This window comes from Sprattus sprattus (genome assembly GCF_963457725.1).
Source record: "Sprattus sprattus genome assembly, chromosome: 1".
Taxonomy (NCBI): domain Eukaryota; kingdom Metazoa; phylum Chordata; class Actinopteri; order Clupeiformes; family Clupeidae; genus Sprattus; species Sprattus sprattus.
Window position 1 is genome coordinate 69,711,537 of NC_137920.1, and position 17,883 is coordinate 69,729,419.

Genomic DNA, 17,883 nt, shown 5'->3' on the forward strand with positions numbered 1-17,883 from the left:
GAGTGACATCGATGTTATCTCGCACATTCGAGCTGAATGCAGCTATCTGATTACACGCCATACTAGTCGCCAATGAATCCGCACGCCGAGACGGAGCATATTAAGTCCTCCACCACTTGCCCTGGTACCTGAATTGCGCACATCTCCGATCAAGAGGCTGTAGACGGAGGCGCACACCCTGTGTTTGCATTTTTCCTCGGCGTCGCCTCCCTGAGAGAAAGGGTGTCAGAAAAGGGGATGAATGAAAAGTTGGGGATGAATGGAGCTCTACCCTCTTTAATGGGCACGGGAAAGGACGTGAGGCGTTCCGGAGGAGAGCAAGAGCGCAGGCGCCCCACCCCTGCCTTCAATTAAAAAATCTCAAGGTTTTTCTGTGCAAAAGCGAAGATGGCGACAGACTGAAACAGCCAGCGGAACAGGGTTAAAGATGATGAGGAGGTACAGCTCGCTACACCATACACGGAAGAAAACATAAGGACAATGCCTGACTATTCGAAGAGGACCATTCTCAAATAAGATTTCTTTACTGGACGTTGCTATGCGTTTCCTGGATGATGCTCAACTGGCGATGGACATGTCGGTGGGCTTTCGCGGCATGTCTAAATTGAGACTGTTAAGGGTATATTACACCGGCCGTATTCATTCTATTATGAATTGTGAAAATTAAAAGTCAGTGGTTCGACAGTTGTATGATTCCTTCGATTCAGCAGCGTGGACAACTACCATCTATCATCATGTTGCAAACGAGGTAGGTGACATTGTTTTGGGGGATATATTGCGGAGGTGACAAGCCCATCTGAGCTCGCTTTTGTCTCCCCCTAAAATATGATCAGGGGTGTTTGGATGTGTCGAAGGGAAGATGACGCTGTGGTAAAAATTTGCTGTGCACCCAAACAAAGCGACAAACCATGCACCGACTCAGAGAGGGTACAGAAATGGCGAATGTCTTTGGCATCTCTTTTATTTTTCACCGTCCTTCTCTCTGACCACCTCTGGCTGTGCGCGGGAGTTAAGTCCAAAGACCGGAGCCAGCGTAGAGCCTGGGGCAACGCAACCGACGGGCCCCAGCCGGTCCTCGGGGGAGAGAAATGTGTTTTTCTTAGCAATCAGACCAAATCCCTGCCTCCCACTCCTCAGTGCACTGACCCCCAGAGCCGGACGCATCTGGAGTCCTCATGCATGGCTCTGTATCGGCAAAAAATCGGCCTAATCGGATCATTCTCAGCTTCCGCGATCATGTCTCCCCATATGTTCTTGGAATACTTTAGGAATTTCAGCCTCTCTTTTTGTGACACTTACTCCGTGGCAGACCTGCTGCAGGGCATGGCCAGCCCGGACGGATTGAACTGCAGCCTGGCGAACGTCATCCGGGAACTGTTCGGCGGCGGAGAGGAAGACGGGGATCTGTGCAGCGCGTGCGTCCAGGAGTACGTTAGGCTGGATCAACATGCTCAGGAAAGATATGAGGAGTTCGACTTCCTCTTTCTCACGTACCTATCAGAGGACTATTCCGTCAGATCGCACGCACAGTACTGTAAGGTAAGGTTTTGTTTCCGCCAGAGCGCACCTCTGGAGCGCATGTGAGTGTGTAAGCTCACAGGTTTGCGTCCATGGCGATGTGTGATATGAGTGACAGCAGCAGGTGACAGAAGTGAGATGAGGCCTTTGTGGTTTAATGTGTAGACGTAAGTGAGGCGTTGAAGCCCACTCATACGCATTTTAGAGTAAGTATACCACAGGTTGCAAAACCTGTAGCAAACTGTAGACTGCCCCACCATTAAGATCGTAACATCATTGGTGATGAAAACTAAATAAGATCTAGGCAAGACTTTGAACACTATAGAGGTGTGTGTGTGTGTGTGTGAGTGTGTGTGAGTGAGTGTGTGTGTGTGTGTGTGTGTGTGTGTGTGTGTGTGTGTGTGTGTGTGTGTGTGTGTGTGTGTGTGTGTGTGAGAGAGTGTGTGTGTGTGTGTGTGAGTGTGCACTCCCCTGTGTGTGCAGCATGCAGAATCAAGGTGTTTGGAAGAGGAGTACAATGTGTCTGTGTTTGACAGTGCACTGTCTGTCCCAGTTCTTTTCCTCTCCAGGTGCACCACCCTGTCACATCCAAGCATGCTGGTCTCTTTATCTCTGCCACTGTCTCTCTCCGTTTGTCTCACTCACCTCCCTGTGACCAAAACACTGCTGAAAGAAAAGATAAATCCCTTAATTACTCAACAGAAGACAGTGGATGCACTGAAGTATCCAGTAGTTACTCACTGTTATGCTCAGCAGCATGGCTCTGCATTATGGTGGGTCCAGCTAATCCTGAAGCTGCTTGACATCTTTCTCCCTTACCATGCTGGGATCAAAACACTGTTTGAAACAGATGTTTTGCCATTTCACAGAACCAGTGATTAAGATTTAAGTTTTTCATTTGATATAAACCGTGCTATTCCGCGAGTTATTGTAGCTCACCTGAGCACATGACCATGCCCTACTCAACAAAAGGCCCTCGTACAACAGGCACACAATGCTCTATACATTCCACCATTTCAATGAATCCCTCTTTTGTATTTACCATTCACCCTCATGAACCTTTCAGTGACTCTCCCAGCATGTTATAGGTTGCCCACCTGCTGACAGACAGTGATATGAGCAAACATGATGGCATGGTGGGTTGATTAAAGTCTACAGCTTTGTTAACCTTACTTACAAGACTGTGCCTCAGATCCCTACAGGAGTAGTGAGAGATAAACGCAAATGCAGCATCATTAGATCATATGATGGCTTGATGGTGTCACCATCACAACCCAGCCGAACATTTAAATTAAAGTTCCCCCGGTTGCTTCAGTTTTTCAGACTTTTTTTGTGAAATTCTAGCTCGCTTGAAGCTGTTAGGTTCCTTGTTGTGCTCTTCAGCCTGTCGTGTCTATTCTGTGCACTTTACTGCAGTTGCACACTAAGGAGTAGGCTGGCAGAGAGAGACTCTCTAAAATGGATTCTCCAGTGATGACTTTTTTAGAATCAAATAAGAACTACTTGACTGGCATCCAACAAGCCTAATTACAGTGTGCCCAGTGATTGGTTAAGATGCTGCCTGTGCAGCTCCAGTAATACTATTGATATTGCCGTCCTTGCTGTAGCATTCCTGCAGTGATTGCTGCTATTAGCCCATCTCTCATGCTGTCAGTTTGGGTAATTCTGCAGCAGTTACTACCAATGCCATCACTACAGTCACACTCCTGCTAGTCTTCGCTTTGGATCTGCCTTCATAGTGTTTAGTTAAAGGATTCCCTCCTGGACTCTTTTGCAGTAAACAATTTCTGTGGTCAGACCTAAGGCTATGCCAAACAGATGTCCGTAAGATGGTCTTAATGCATAGAATACACATCTTTACTTGATGATGAGTGGAGGTATATTATGTCCTGCTGTTGGCCAGGTGTAAGAAATCAGTTCAATAGTGAGTGACTCTAGTGAGTAACATTGTCTCGTGCACTAGTCTCTTTGGCTCAATATATGTGTTCCAGAAATCTCCCGTGTCAGAGTGGGAAAGCACAGAGAAGCATAACACCCATTGTGAGGGACTGAGGCGGTCACCCCACGTTATTCCGGGATGTGGCGACTGGACTTGGTGAAGATGGGGACAACAGTGCAGAGGATGGTGGCTTTTATACAAATGTATATATTTATTTACACATACTAGGTTGACCCCACAATGAACAAAGAAATCATATTACAAACAGTACTCACAGTAACTCAAGTCCTAGGCTCCTAGGCACCTGCTTGGCCCATTTAGGCCCAATACCGACACAACCGGGGCACAAGCCAGGCCCCAAACTAGGCCCAGAGACTAAGCACGAAACTAAGTACATATATAAAACAAGACACCAAAACAAAGCACAAACAAGGCAAACAGTGTCCACACATCTAGAGACCCACTATGCACAATAACCGGGCACAATAACCAGGCACAATACGAGCTTGGTGGTGAAGCTTAAAAGGTGCTAAACATGCCCTTTTTGTACATGAAGATTGCTGGTGTTCCTAATGTGTCCGATTGTCAGCTTAGAAGGTTCTGCACATAGGCTTACATTCTGATCACCGATGAGTTATGTAGGAAGCACGCACATTCAAGCCAACTCGCAAAGGCCTCCGCACACTTGCGTACACATAATACTTTTTCAAGGACAAGTTTCTTGCTGTGTTCGTACTAACAGAATAGAGGCCCTTTCAGACTGCTCCCTCCATCTAAGGCCTATGCCATAATGGTTGAAGCACCTTCACAGTAAATAACACATCTCTGATCTCTGCTCATCTCCTACTGACAGATAGTGCTAATTACAACGGCATTGTCATGTATTTTCCCATGGTCCGATGTCTTGTGACAGACTATGGTGCTATCGATAATGCTGTCCTATTAGATTGTGAAAATACACAGACCATTCATGGGTAATACATACGGGTTTGTCTTATATCATCTTAAGTTGGAGGTGGAGGACGTACAGTATTTGTCACTGGATTGTGCTTCAAATACAGGTGAAAAACTGGTTTCATAAATGCTGTCATTCTGGCTTATGCATGGCAAAGAGTTGAATGATGTAACATTGAGTTTTACATAAAGCAGTTGTTCCATAATCTTTTCTACTGTATGGTGCCTATGATACAAGCAGATATGATGACGTATTGTTTGTTTGTTTATGGTATATCTACCATCGTATATGGGATATGTCACATTACAACAAACTGCAATCTGTGAATCACCCTACAGCACTGTTGTCTTTAGTGACTGAAGTAACACCACCCCCACAGACGTAATAATGGTTTTGTCCACACATCTTATCTGGGAGGCACAGCGTTCTGTTGCTTCCCCTCCGAGGGTTCACACAAAAGATGCGTTCCAAAACCTCCTGCTCCAGTGAGGCTTCCAGAAACATGGCCATTTAATTCTCAGTGCTGCCTGTCCCATTCACACTGTGGGCCTCATACCAGTTACAGTACATACACATTTATTCATTTGGTTTGTATCCAAAGTGACACAGTTACAGTTACAGTTACAGTTACAATTACAGTTAAGGAACAGCAATCATGTTTCAGTTGAACTCCCCACTAAATTAGATACGTTTCCCATTCTCCCAGGCTTGGACTAGGACAGGATCTTCTTCCACTGGTCAGGAACATGCAAACATAGTGCACACCTGTCACATCAGGGTTTGTTTTGCCTAGGGGGGTTACTACATAGAGTGCTTGGGTATCTACCATTTTCTCCAGAAGTGCCCTTCATAATTTTTTAATGGAGGGGGCACCCCCTCTGTGAGAGTTCCCCTTCGCTTTGCTGGAGCGCTTTCCCCTCAGAATGTCACTGCGAACCACCTCTGGCTCAGGCAGCTCCACTCTGTGCAGGAGCACCCAGCCACTCCCCCTGCTGAAATTAGGGATCCTGCTCCGTAGTTCTACAGGGACCCCCCCAGCTCCACAGCTCTGCAGGAGTCGTGTCCTCTAGCCATTATGTAAAGATGGCCTTTACCCAGAGCCTGAGGACAAGAGGGAATCTGGGATTGCCTTCTTACTGACCTCGTCTTCTCCACGGGTATAGACAAACAGGTTTACTGGGCCAAGCAGGTGACCATACTGCAGGGACTTTCCCTTGCAGTGTCCTTGGACAGACTGTTTGCTTCTCTCCACTTCAGCCCATAGTGGTTGGTGAAGGTCCTGTCAGTCTGAAGAAGAGGGGGCATTTTTTATCAGTTTCTTATCAAGGTGTCTGATGCAGATCAAGACACTCCCCTGACACAAGGCTGTCACAATACCCATCCGCCGTGCTGCTTTGAGAAAAAAGCCAAGATCGCATTTATTGTCAGTGGAGCTGAGAGGGCAGATGTGCAGTTGTTCAGCCATGAACCGTGTTGCATAATGCAACAAAAATGCTTTATGTTCAGTCTGGTTGCCATAGGAGAACCCCCTGGCTTGGGGGGATGAGTGCTTTTACCACCCTGGTAGGACATTCATAGCTACAGCTCTCCTCTCCATGTGGCTCTAAGGCAGTGGACTAGACTAATGAGGATGGAGGCACCGGTGATGGCTCTGAATAGGCACGACTTGTGGCATTTCAGGATCAGGTGCCGCCACTGATTTGTGGTCTCTGGAGTGGATAATATGGCTCTCTTGACCCCTCCCGCAGACCTGTTTTGTGTGATCCCAATTCGTTGTCTGTCCACTCACTGCCTGCTGGTTCACAGTCAATGATAACAGGTCTCACTCAGGCCCCGGGGCAGAGGCCATTTCATCTGGCTGGAGTTAGAAGTGGTTACTCAGACACAGAAACCTGCAAGACAGAGAGAGTAAATGACAGAGGCGAGGCTGTTATTTAGCTGTTTTGGCTAAAACCCAACTCCAAACCGGAGACTAATGTTTCATTTTATTGCTCTAAGGAGGAGGACCCCAGCATGAAAAACGAGGCCGTCGGGCCACATTTTGAGTCAGGTTGCATTCCAGTTGTCTTTTCTCCCAGACTTACCCTCTATTTTGCAGACTTTGAATGTGGATTACACATACCAAACCAGAGTTCACACATGTGGACAGAAATGCATCATGCTGTGATGCTGGGCTCACTGTTATATGCTGCGGATGTGTTGTGTCCAGTGGTGTAGTCCAGGGTATACGCAGGTATACGGAGTATACCCACTTATTTTTCAGTCAGTATTGCGTGTACCCACTTCTCAAAGCAGGGAGTTTATCCTGTGCTGTATGGGCTGCTTAAAAAAAATAAGAGTATACCCACTTCTCCAGGGACCACTACACCACTGGTTGTGTCCCCTCGGGTCAGATCGAGGACTCAAGTGCCTGTCAAAATGCACTGAAAAAGATGGCGGTGGGGATTCCCTTAAGTGCAAGTGTGGAGAAGGAGTCCAATTTTTAAGTGTGGTGAGCTGTTTTTTGTTGATGTGGCACTTAACTCTTTTCAGCTTGATCCACCAGCTTGATAGTTAGGAGTAGGAGAGGAATCATTTTACTATTATTTGGCCAAGGATCTTATTCAATAGCATCAGGTGCAATGAATCCCTCTGTTATTTTGGGGATTATTCATATTTCATATGTGAATGGAATATTTCAGAAATATTTCACTGTTTATAGCAATGAAAAAACAATTGTAATCCCATTTCATTGCAGAATCACAGAATATCTATGAATGATTAACTTTTAGCCCTAGTGTAATAATTAAATTGTATTTCAAATTAAATGTTGGGCTCACTGGTAATCCCTACCCTTTTCTGTGTTTAACCCTGGAGTACCATAACCTCCACCTGGAATGAAAAAGACTTAATTCCTTACGTAGTTACATTCAACAAAATGGATCTGTTAGTGATCAGCAAGTGTTTTTTAAAGGTCGAGTTATGCTAGATTGTCACACAGACAATCAATTCTCCTCCCTATGACTATATATATATAGTCATAAATATACCGATAACTTAGTCCACCCTACATTTGCACATACTCTGCACTTTTATTGCTATTTTGCATTTACTGGTTAGATGCTAAACTGCATTTCGTTGTCTCAGTACTTGTACTCTGTACAATGACAATAAAGTTGAATCTAATCTAATCTAATCTAATCCCTACACCTACAGGCATGCTACCTTGACACATGGTTGACCTGGCGGTAGTTTTGTTTTTTGTGAGGTAATTTTGTTGCTTTCTTATATCAAGCCTAATGACATAGCCCAGGCTAGTCACAGACACCAGAGTTTTTCCTTCAGAGCATGTGGTGAGTATATGTAAGAAGAACTCAGATATAACGGGCAGATACAACATTGCTTTAGTAAATCCTTTTTTTTCAAACACAACAGCAGTGTCTACAGTTGGCACATACTATCACAAGTTGTCATACAATAAAGAGACTTGCTTTAGGCCAGTCATCTCGAGTGAAAAATAATGTATTTTGGCTCTTAACTGCATTGTCGGTAGGCGTCAACCACATATTGTCTTCAAGGAAGCAGTTCATTGTCATGCTGGCTAATACAATCAAGCCCTTGTACCTATATAAATGAGGAACTGAGTTTAACAGTGAAGCAAGTGAGGATTTGAGGAATAAGATGTTCCTGACGTTGCAGTATTGTAGTTTCAGCTTTGGCAATTCCAAATCCATCCCCACTGTGTATGAGAACCTTTATCATATTTGTATCTGTTATTTAATACATTTAGATTGTATGGTCATATCGATTGTTTGTTTAGATTTGCAGGCCTATTCTGTTTTATCCATGCGCTGGCTGCCAAAGAAAATTATCATCGCTAAGTAATTACAGTTACCTTAACTGAAAAATCCAAAAATGCCAATATAGATAGGAAGAGCAGCTCTGTGATGTGTGGAAAACCGGCTGAACCTTACACTGTTTTCCTCAGTTAGAGGGCATCTTGTACTTGATCACACAGCTCCACTGGTGCCAACCCACAATCCCTTGTGATTGGGGCATCGCTGTCATACCTTCAGACATGGTGTCAGTCAAATGTTTCAAAGGGAACCTTTTTTATTGGTGTAAAAAAAAGTCTTCATACATGTGATGAAGAAGTTCCCTCGGGATCAATAAAGTATCTATCTATCTATCTATCTATCTATCTATCTATCTATCTATCTATCTATCTATCTATCTATCTAAGTGGGTATCTGTGGAAATTCCTGAAAGATATCATCTCAGTATTTGGGACAGTCAGTTTTATTTTCAGATGCAGAGTCCTCTGTGATCCATTTTCTGAAATAATGGCGTAGATGAGCGCTATGCCCTAGCATGTCAAATGTCTAAGTATGCCAGCACTTAAGGGTAAAATACCATCAGGTCGTCACTGACACTGAATATAGACAGGACCGGCTTCATTTCATCTCTCCACCTCTCTTGGTCTGAGTGTGTGTGTGTGTGTGTGTGTGTGTGTGTGTGTGTGTGTGTGTGTGTGTGTGTGTGTGTGTGTGTGTGTGTGTGTGTGTGTGTGTGTGTGTGTGTATGTGTGTGTGTGTGTGTGTGTGTGTGTGTGTGTGTGTCTGGATAATGGGCTTTACTCTGCTGAAAATTGCTGACTTCACCACACACACAAACACACACTCACTCACCCACAAATTCATGCAAACACAATTGGTCAAGTTGCTCCTCTGCCATGCTGTGGTATATCTGGCAGTCCGGCTCTGACGGTGGAGCAGGGTGACCCCCCAGCCCGCCTGTCACCTGCATTACCACATCCAGAGTGCCAAGTCACAGAGACGACCCTCACCCCGGCGTCCTCAGGCAGCCACTCCACCGGCGACGGGCGATGGCAACCTTTCATTTTCTCTCCTATTGTGCCTAACTGCATCATGATGCAATGAAGCCGTGTGAGCCCTCTCTGCCTTCTCCAGCTGGCCTGCCGCAGGTCTCATTGATTCTAGCGTGTAATGATCCACAGAGCCCCATGCCTCACATCAGAGAGGCTGGGGCGATAATGAGATCTTTGGGCTTTCCCATCAGCCCCGGGGGCACGGAGGGACGCCCGCACACACACGCTGGAGGCTGGAGGCTGCTCCGCGGTCTCTCGCACTGCAGCGTGCAGCCTGAGAGGCCAGAGATAATATGATTTTATTAATCCCTCTTTTGTGTCACGGTTGAATTTGAGTCCTTGTCAAGCTGGTTTATCATTGTCACTGTGGCTGTAAGAGCAGGAGCCCTGGAGTGATAGTGGTGTGTCGAGGATGGGGGGGCTTGAGTCAAACTGGTGCTTCGTGGTCGGGTCGGGTGAGGGGGGGTGGGGGTGTACTGACTTTTCTATCCTTGTACTGTGTAACGGATTTCAGTACAAATCCCACAAAATCTGCTTGTTTCTAAAGAATTGTCTCTTTACTTGTGGATTATACTGTCGTTTTACCTGGAAATATTGTAAACGAATGGAGAAAATGAAATTGCGCCATTGTGAGAAAATGTACCCGTAGTGTTAGGCCACCCGTAGTGTTACATAGTTACAGATACAGGAGAGGAGGATGACTGAAGGTGCGCTGCTAGTATTTGATTATGGAGCCACTCGAAGCTCTCGTGTGACTGTGAAGGGTGTCCCTGTGGGGGGTGAGAGGGAAGTGTGTGAGAAGACCTCTAATTTGTCATGGCTGAAAGCCACAAGACGGAGGAAAATGGCTCTCACTCACTCTCTCACAGAAATCACTGCAGATGTTCCCTGTAGTTTTGTTCCTTGCACTTTGCGTGTAGTATGTATGTTTATGTATATACGGCTGTACAGTATTTATATTGTGTGCATGCATGGTTAGGTCACTGTTAATGCATTCTGGTCACTGTAGTCATTTCAAAGTATTAATTGAGTCAGTATTTTACTGTTAACTACTAAATAATGCTTACACCAAGCAATGTTATAGCAAGCTTCTTTTAAAAGACTCCACGAATCAGTCAAATATCTGTCAATTTGGGAAAAAAAGGTGTCAGACCACTAATGTATACACTACATGTAAGTGTGGGTGAAACATTGAAATGTGTTGTTTTCATGCCAGTATTTATTGATAACGTAAAAAAAAGTCAGTTATCACTGAACAAAGGAAGCAAGACACCAGATGCAATGCCCAAACAGTGAATAGCGATGTTGTTAACCTTGCACCTGCCTGTGGCTGCCAAACTGAACAGGCTGAGCACAGCTTACTGGGCATGCTTTGGAATCATACTGTGACACACTGTGCACCTGTGGACATGTCAGTGTGACGATTATTCACTGTGCTCAGAACACAGCACTGCATTGAGAAAACTCAGCAGTCATCGGTTATTATCAGGATAGCCTAAGTAGTCCCAACAAAAAAATCGATTCACTTACAGCAACTTCCAGTTCAGTTCAGATCAGTCCAGATCCGTTATTTCGTGAGTGGTCTCTTCACAATTTCAAAAGTTTTCTTTGAATGGAATGATTTTTATCATTTTATCATATTTTATTTTATGAAATATCATTATGACAGTCATCAATGATTGCACTGTTAATCTGCTCTCCTGTGTTCTGATGTTTTGATGTGTGAAGCAAGTTCTTTAAAGCAGCAATACGGAGTTCTGCTCTACTACTCTAACTACTAAACTAGTAAGCAAACTACCTAAAAGGCATGCAAAAACCTCGCAAACACCACCAACAGCCCAGCTGGCACTGATAGAAGCTTGCCAACATACTAACTAGTGTCTTTTGGCAGTTAGGCTGGCAATGCTATCTTCCATTTTTGCTGGGTGTATACCAGCCCGTTACACAGAACTACATTGTGTATATCCTGGATGGCTAGTGGGAAAGACAAAGGTGTCCTTCACATGACCATATACTGTCAAAATTAATTTGAGGATGGTGCCTAAACTAGTTGCCTATAAAACCATATTTCAAAAAGTGTCAAATTGTTGCAGTGTTACTTAAACATGAGTGTTGCACAGCAAGTTGGCCATTTCTGCTATTGGTTAAGAGACATACTGTCTTAATTTGGAGAGGCAGTGGGTCAGTGCCCCCCCCCCCCCCCCCCCCCTTCTAGGACAGTAGTTGGGAGGGGTCTTTTGTCTCCATAGATACTAGTCTGTGCCTAGCAACCTCTCTCTGCATGTCTGAGAGAATAAGAACAATTAGAGGGGATTGTTTTAATTTAGAGCAGCCACAGAAGGGGTTTCCATCAATATGTTCCCCTCCAGAGGCGATCGGTAATTACCACAGGACACCGTGCACCAAAGGACTTCATCTCAAGGAATCCTCATTTCATTAATGCAGACTGATGTAAATCCCAAATATGACGTAAATAAGGTCATTAAATGAATACAAATAAAAATATGAATGTGAATCAATACTGTTCGACATGACTGATCTACAAACGGACGAGTGCACAGATGAGACAATATTGACAGTAAATACTGTTGATCAGAACTGGCACATCTTGTTGCCTTGGTTAAAGCTTAGTGTATCACAGCTTGGTTAAAGCTTAGTGTAACAGCTTGGTTAAAGCTTAGTGTATCACAGCTTGGTGAAAGCTAAGTGTATCACAGCTAGGTTAAAGCACAGCTAGGCAGTTAGTAAGAACTGATTAGTGCTGGATATGCACCTTTTGCTTTTTTTCTGAACACCGTCGTAAGATGTGAATGTTTTATGCGAACAGAATGATATGAATATAAAAACATGCATGCTTCATCTCTCTCTCTCTCACACACACACTGTCTCTGTTTTCTTTCTGTTTCTCTCCCTCTCTTTTTGTCTCTCTCTCTCTCTCTCTCTCTCTCTCGCTCGCTCTCTCTGTTTCTGTCATCTTAGAGGAAGGAGTTAAACTAGAACGTGCTTCCCCTCTTAATTAGCCTCTGGTCCTGTCAGATTCCTAAAATTAGCAGTGAGAGTTATCTGAGATTAGTATTCTACCAAACACGCTCTCTCCTCACGAGCTAAAACACTGGCAAAACACAAAGCAGTAGAGCCCATCATTGGTAGTTACAGTAATTACAGATAAAAGGTGTCCCCTAAAGTAACCATACTAATCAGAGTAGCAAAAAGAAATGTATTCTAACTGTGTGTCCTTTAACTCTCCCTTAAGAACCTACCGTGTTGCAAGCTAAGTCAGCTAAAGTAGTGTTATGCGACCTTTAGTTTTACTTAATAAGACAAGTGGGCAGATTATGACAGAAGGCGCCCTGGTGTTGGAGTGTACCCTTTCATTATGGACCCACTCCAGATCTTCGGTGTGTGAAAGGGTGTACCTGTGTGGGCTGAGGGAAGTGTGTGAGAACGCCTCTGATTTATTACAGCTGAATTGTTGGTGACAGGGTGAAAAAAGGCTGTCAATCAGCTTAGCAATTACTGGAAAATCTCTGCTTGTGTGTGTATGGGCATGGGTGTAAAAATGTGTGTTAGAGAATGTGAGAGTATGTACAGTATATATAGCTTTTTCTCTCTCTCTCTCTCTCTTTCTTTCTCTCTCTCTCTCTCTGTGGTTATGTTTTCCATCAGTGTTTTACAAAGCCCTAGCCTGGCTAGACTATGTGTCCCCAGCTCACATACTGCTGAATTATCGTCTGGGAAGAGAGCAATATATGGAAATTGGCCAAACCAATTCTTTAGGGAGTTCCAATCAGAGATGATCGATGGAGTTATGGGAATAATGAGCAGAACATTGGCCAGGTCTTTGTTGAGGTAAACGGTGCTTATGGCTCATCTCCCCACTGGCTTCAGTGAGTCTGATTTAGAGAATATCTCCAGCTAAGCACTGCGGCAGTTATCTGATTACATGTGATGAGAGCTACCATCAGATCCAATCACTTTGCATATAATTTGGATCGATGCTCATTAGCTACGCCCCCGGCCTGGTTGCAATCCAATGGAATAGTCCCCAAGCACACTGAATGTGATTGTAGGTTTGCCAGAGCCAGACTACCTTAGCCCCCAGAAACGACTATTTCTTAAAACCCCATTTAGGCCTAGACTCCCCCCTATGTCATCCTTTGCTAATGGGCAGGTAGAACTACAGGTTTGACCAACATCTGACCTCCTCAGCCCCTGAGAGGAATAGACCTGTCCCCCATCTGAGTTGGAATTGAGAAAAAGACTTTGTTATTCCATTGATTGTAAGAACACAGATGTCTTGGTACCAGGCCACTACGTTTGTTTTCCATTTACAGAGCCATGAATGTGTACAAACGGCAGAGTTTTTTTTTTTTAACTCACATACTGAACGGACCATTAGGAGCAATCGACTGTAAAAAAGTGTAAAAGTGGATTATAATCACAGACTGTACCTTTTAATGGTGATAATATCAAAGTTAGCAAGATATGATTTTGATGTGTAAAACACAATGGTGTGGTCTGGTTTTAGGGATTTAAATGAAATGGTTTGACAATTTCCAGTCCCTGTAAGGACCTGTTCTTTAAGGGCACACGTACATCCTCTGGAGAGGGTCTATGATGAAACAGGCCTGTAAAATAGGGCAATAAGGAATATGGTCTCTTTGAAGGATTAGAACAGACTGAGCTGGCTGTGTAGGGAAGGCTGCAGGAATTGAGCTTAAGTCAGAGCTCACACGCTGTGCGTTAGGGGAGAGATGCCTTCCCTTTACTGGCTAATGAGAGGGGACATTAGGAGTAGGTCTAAAACACCAAACATCTCAAAACAAAGATGAACATTTTACCTTAAAATACCTTTATGGACAAAGACACGCTGATGTGCCAAGCTGTGCCTTCCTCCCCTCCACTTTCAGTCTTTTTTTGTATTTATTTCGCTGTTCATCATTTATATTTCACATTATGTTTATATTTCATCTTTGAGCAGGGGCTGTTAGCCCAAGGCTCACTGTAAAAGCAACCTGTACTCTCTGGGAATATACCCAGTGGCCTGTCCAGGTCTTCATCAACATCACTGGGCTCCGTGGCTCCCACACGACACCATCACTGCTCTGCTCACAGGCTTACTAGCGACTCTACAACTTGGGCTGTCAAAGGAGCCACTGCAAAGCTCATAAGAACAGTGGATAATGACACCTTCACGACTGACAAGTTGAAGCTTGACACACATATCCGCGTCTTCATTCGTTTTTTCCCCGTAACGTAATCTTAAATGTCTCACTGCAAGCATTGATACAACAGACCGTATTTGCACCACACTGGGGGACTGAAACAGCTTTTTCTCTCTGTGTGTTTTGTCCCCCCCCCCCCCCCCCCCTCTAGTCTGCGTACAAAGCCTGGCTGTGTTCTGAGTTCTTCCCCACCTCGCAACAGCAGTGTCTCCGTCGCATCCCGTGCAAGCAATACTGCCTCGAGGTGGAGACCAGCTGCCCCTTCGTGCTGCCAGACAACGATGACCTGGTCTACGGAGGCCTATCCAGTTTCATCTGCACAGGTAGGCCAGTGCTAGCGCATAACGGATTGGGAGTGAGCAGCCCTTTGCCTATTCCAGAATATCAAGAGTTAAGGCATACAGGTGACCTGATGCACATTTATCATATAGTTATGTGAGAAAATAGAGTAACTGAAAGTGCAATCTATTAACTAGTTCCCTTAATTTGACACCACAGGTGCAGTTTTGGATGACTGATGATTTGGAGATCTTTCTGCAGAATATTGCTTCCAGTCATATCATGAATGAATTTTCTTGCTGTATAACAAAGTAACAGCCACTTTATAGTGTTATTCAGAAGAGGTGTTCATAGATATTACTCTTCACCGTACAACACAGAACACACTGCTATGCAATCACTGCATTTTACTTTATCTGTGGCTCTGTGTGAGTTTGCAGTGGTGCCCAAAAAATATGACAGTGTGTCAGTTACTCCTGCAGAGGGTGTTGTTCACCTAGACAATCAATTATTAAAGTCTCTGACACATTATAAAATAAAGTGTTTCTGTTCTTGTTCTTTAAAAATGTTATGTTATTACAAAATAAAATGAAAATAAAAAAAGAATGTACTAAAAGTAAAAAAAATAAATAAAAAAAGAAACATCCCTCGTTGGTAAGGCTTTCTCCTCTGTGTGCTGCAGGGCTTCTGGAGGAGCTGGACAGCAGTGGAGGCCCGGAGTGTTGTGATGTCAGGTGGAGTGGGTGTGACCCCTCCATGGGGGCAGCGTGCGCTCTGACCCAGCTCCAGGGGTCATCGCCGTGGCAGCCGAGGTCGTGGCAGGCAGTGTCGTCGGCCTCGAGACTGTGCAGCGGCAGACTGAAGCTGTGCATGCTCGTCCTTATCTTACTGCACACTGTTGTTTCCATCACGACTGTTGGCAGTGGCAACACAGGCCTGGACGCCATGGTAACCCTGGAAGACAGTCCTGTCAGGGAGGAGTGACCTTACAGCACCAAAACCATCCTCCACGCACTCCGAGCTCATCTGCCAGCCACGTCCTTTCTTTTCCTGCCTTTCCTCCTGGACAACCAACTCACCGTGCCCCCCCTCCGTCCGTAGGCGTGGTAGAGATCTGCCATCGCGTCGCGCCGCCTCCCTCCAAGCCTCACGCAGAGGTGCTGAGACATGGGACAGACAGCCCACCTGAGGAAGTCCCACCTCTTCCCCTTCCGAAATTTGCTGGCAATTGGTTCTCCTGCGTGATAGCGGTGTGATGTCACAGTGCAGGGGATGAGTACAAGTGGCCTATTTTTTACACTGATTGTGTTCCATAGGCTATTTTCTGACTCCTGTGTTCGTGTTACTGAAAATGCCTCAACCTCAGACATATTTTTTTGTCTTTGTTTCTTTTTTTTAATTATTCATTATAATTATTATAATTACACACCCATTCTGTACTCATTCAGTTGGGTATACATTGCCAGTAGACTGGTATGAACGACTTCTCATGCCTGTCAAGAATCTAGATGTGACAGTGCCACATTAAAACTAATCTGAACGTTCTTGTTCAGTCATGATTGGCCAGATCAATCATGTCTCGTGGAACACTAGGGCAGCTAAGAGTGAAACCAAAAGATTCCCTAGTTCAGTGAACTGAGTCACACCCATGACTATTTTAAAAGTTGAATTCTGCATGATTAGTGTAGAACATGTGAAATTAAACTGCACAAAATGATCCATGGGAATAGAAAAGAGTTGTATTCATCATCGTTTTTTATTTCACTACATATGACATTTACTTTTTAGTCAAGCAACACATTTGGTAATCATAAAAAGCTTTCTTTGTTTTCAAAGTCTTCAGTAAGACTCAGCACCAACAAACCCACAAAAATGACAATAATTCAGTTCAGGCAGTAATTACCTGCATGGAGGCATTACTGTATGTGCTCTGTGGTAATAATAATAATAACTCAGCTTTTAAAGAATGAAGTATTTGTTCTGTTTTTGACATGCAGAAGCTCAAGGTAGTCATGACACATCTCTGGAAAAACGGTATTTCCTGAAAATGTTTTCAAGATGTGGAAAGAGAAATGTGTCAAATCCCCTTTGAATATATTTCACAGGTTTAACTTGGTTTATTTGATAATTTCGTCATTTTGATACGTCTCTGATGATGATTAAGTGTCTTTAAGTTTCATTGCTGTTTTGTCAGGTAAGCGCCTTGTAATCTTGAAATGTTTCTTGTGCTTTTCAAAATTTCTAAAATGTTCTTTCATTTGATGACACATGAACCCCCAGGCCCCACAGACCATCCTCATGAGGCCACTTGTACTCTTGGTAGCTTGTGTGTGTTGTGACCGGTGACATGTAGACACACCATGACATTCTTAGAAAAAGGGTTCTTTAATTTGTCCTCTCTTGAGAACCCTTAGAGATTCTACAAATAGTATGTGAAGGTTACACATAGAACGACATTGTGGAACCTTTATTGGTTCTATAAGGACAAGTCAGAGGGCCCTTTGGAAGGTTCTAGATAGCACCTTGTTTTCTAAGAGTCTCAGAGGGGAAACTCTCCTGCTCCTTCCTCTCGCCATGAGGGGGAACACTTCTTATGGCATTTTATACACTGTGCTTCTATGGATAGGACTTTTTGCACTAGTTTTACGACATGTCTTTATTTTTGATTTCTTTTGAGAAACTGTGCTGAAGGAATATTATCCCATATCAGTGTTTCTAGTCCACCTGTATCTGTTCCTCTTGTATTTTGGGCAGAGACTGAATCTGCCGACTGATAACCCTAATAAAGGAATCCAAATCTGGACATGGATTTCCAGCACTGAGTAGGTTTTTATTTCTTGCTCACTTTAATGCCACAGGAATGCCTATATACAGGAATGCCTATAGACTACTTTTTTTCTATTTCTTATGTAAAGTAGTATTTATTGTTACACTAGGTCTCTTTTGCTCATAGTTCTCTCTATTGCTCGTGACTGTTCTCTCCCTTGTACATCGCTTTGGACGAAAGCGTCTGCTAAATGACTAAATGTAAATATACGATAGCACACATGGAACATGAAATGACAATCTTTAAAATCATCCTGGATCTTTCTCAGGTAAG

General features: G+C 44.1%; 1 protein-coding gene across 1 annotated transcript; it reads left to right on the forward strand.

Annotated features, from left to right (window-relative positions):
- Positions 1–825: 825 nt before the first annotated feature.
- On the forward strand, positions 826–15,767 carry nalf2 (NALCN channel auxiliary factor 2; the record flags this gene model as incomplete). The annotated part of the gene is made up of 3 exons (XM_080847162.1): positions 826–1,539; positions 14,656–14,827; positions 15,466–15,767. 3 exons carry the CDS (start codon positions 826–828, stop codon positions 15,765–15,767), a joined length of 1,188 nt encoding a protein of 395 aa, XP_080703288.1.
- Between the last annotated feature and the right edge of the window lie 2,116 nt (positions 15,768–17,883).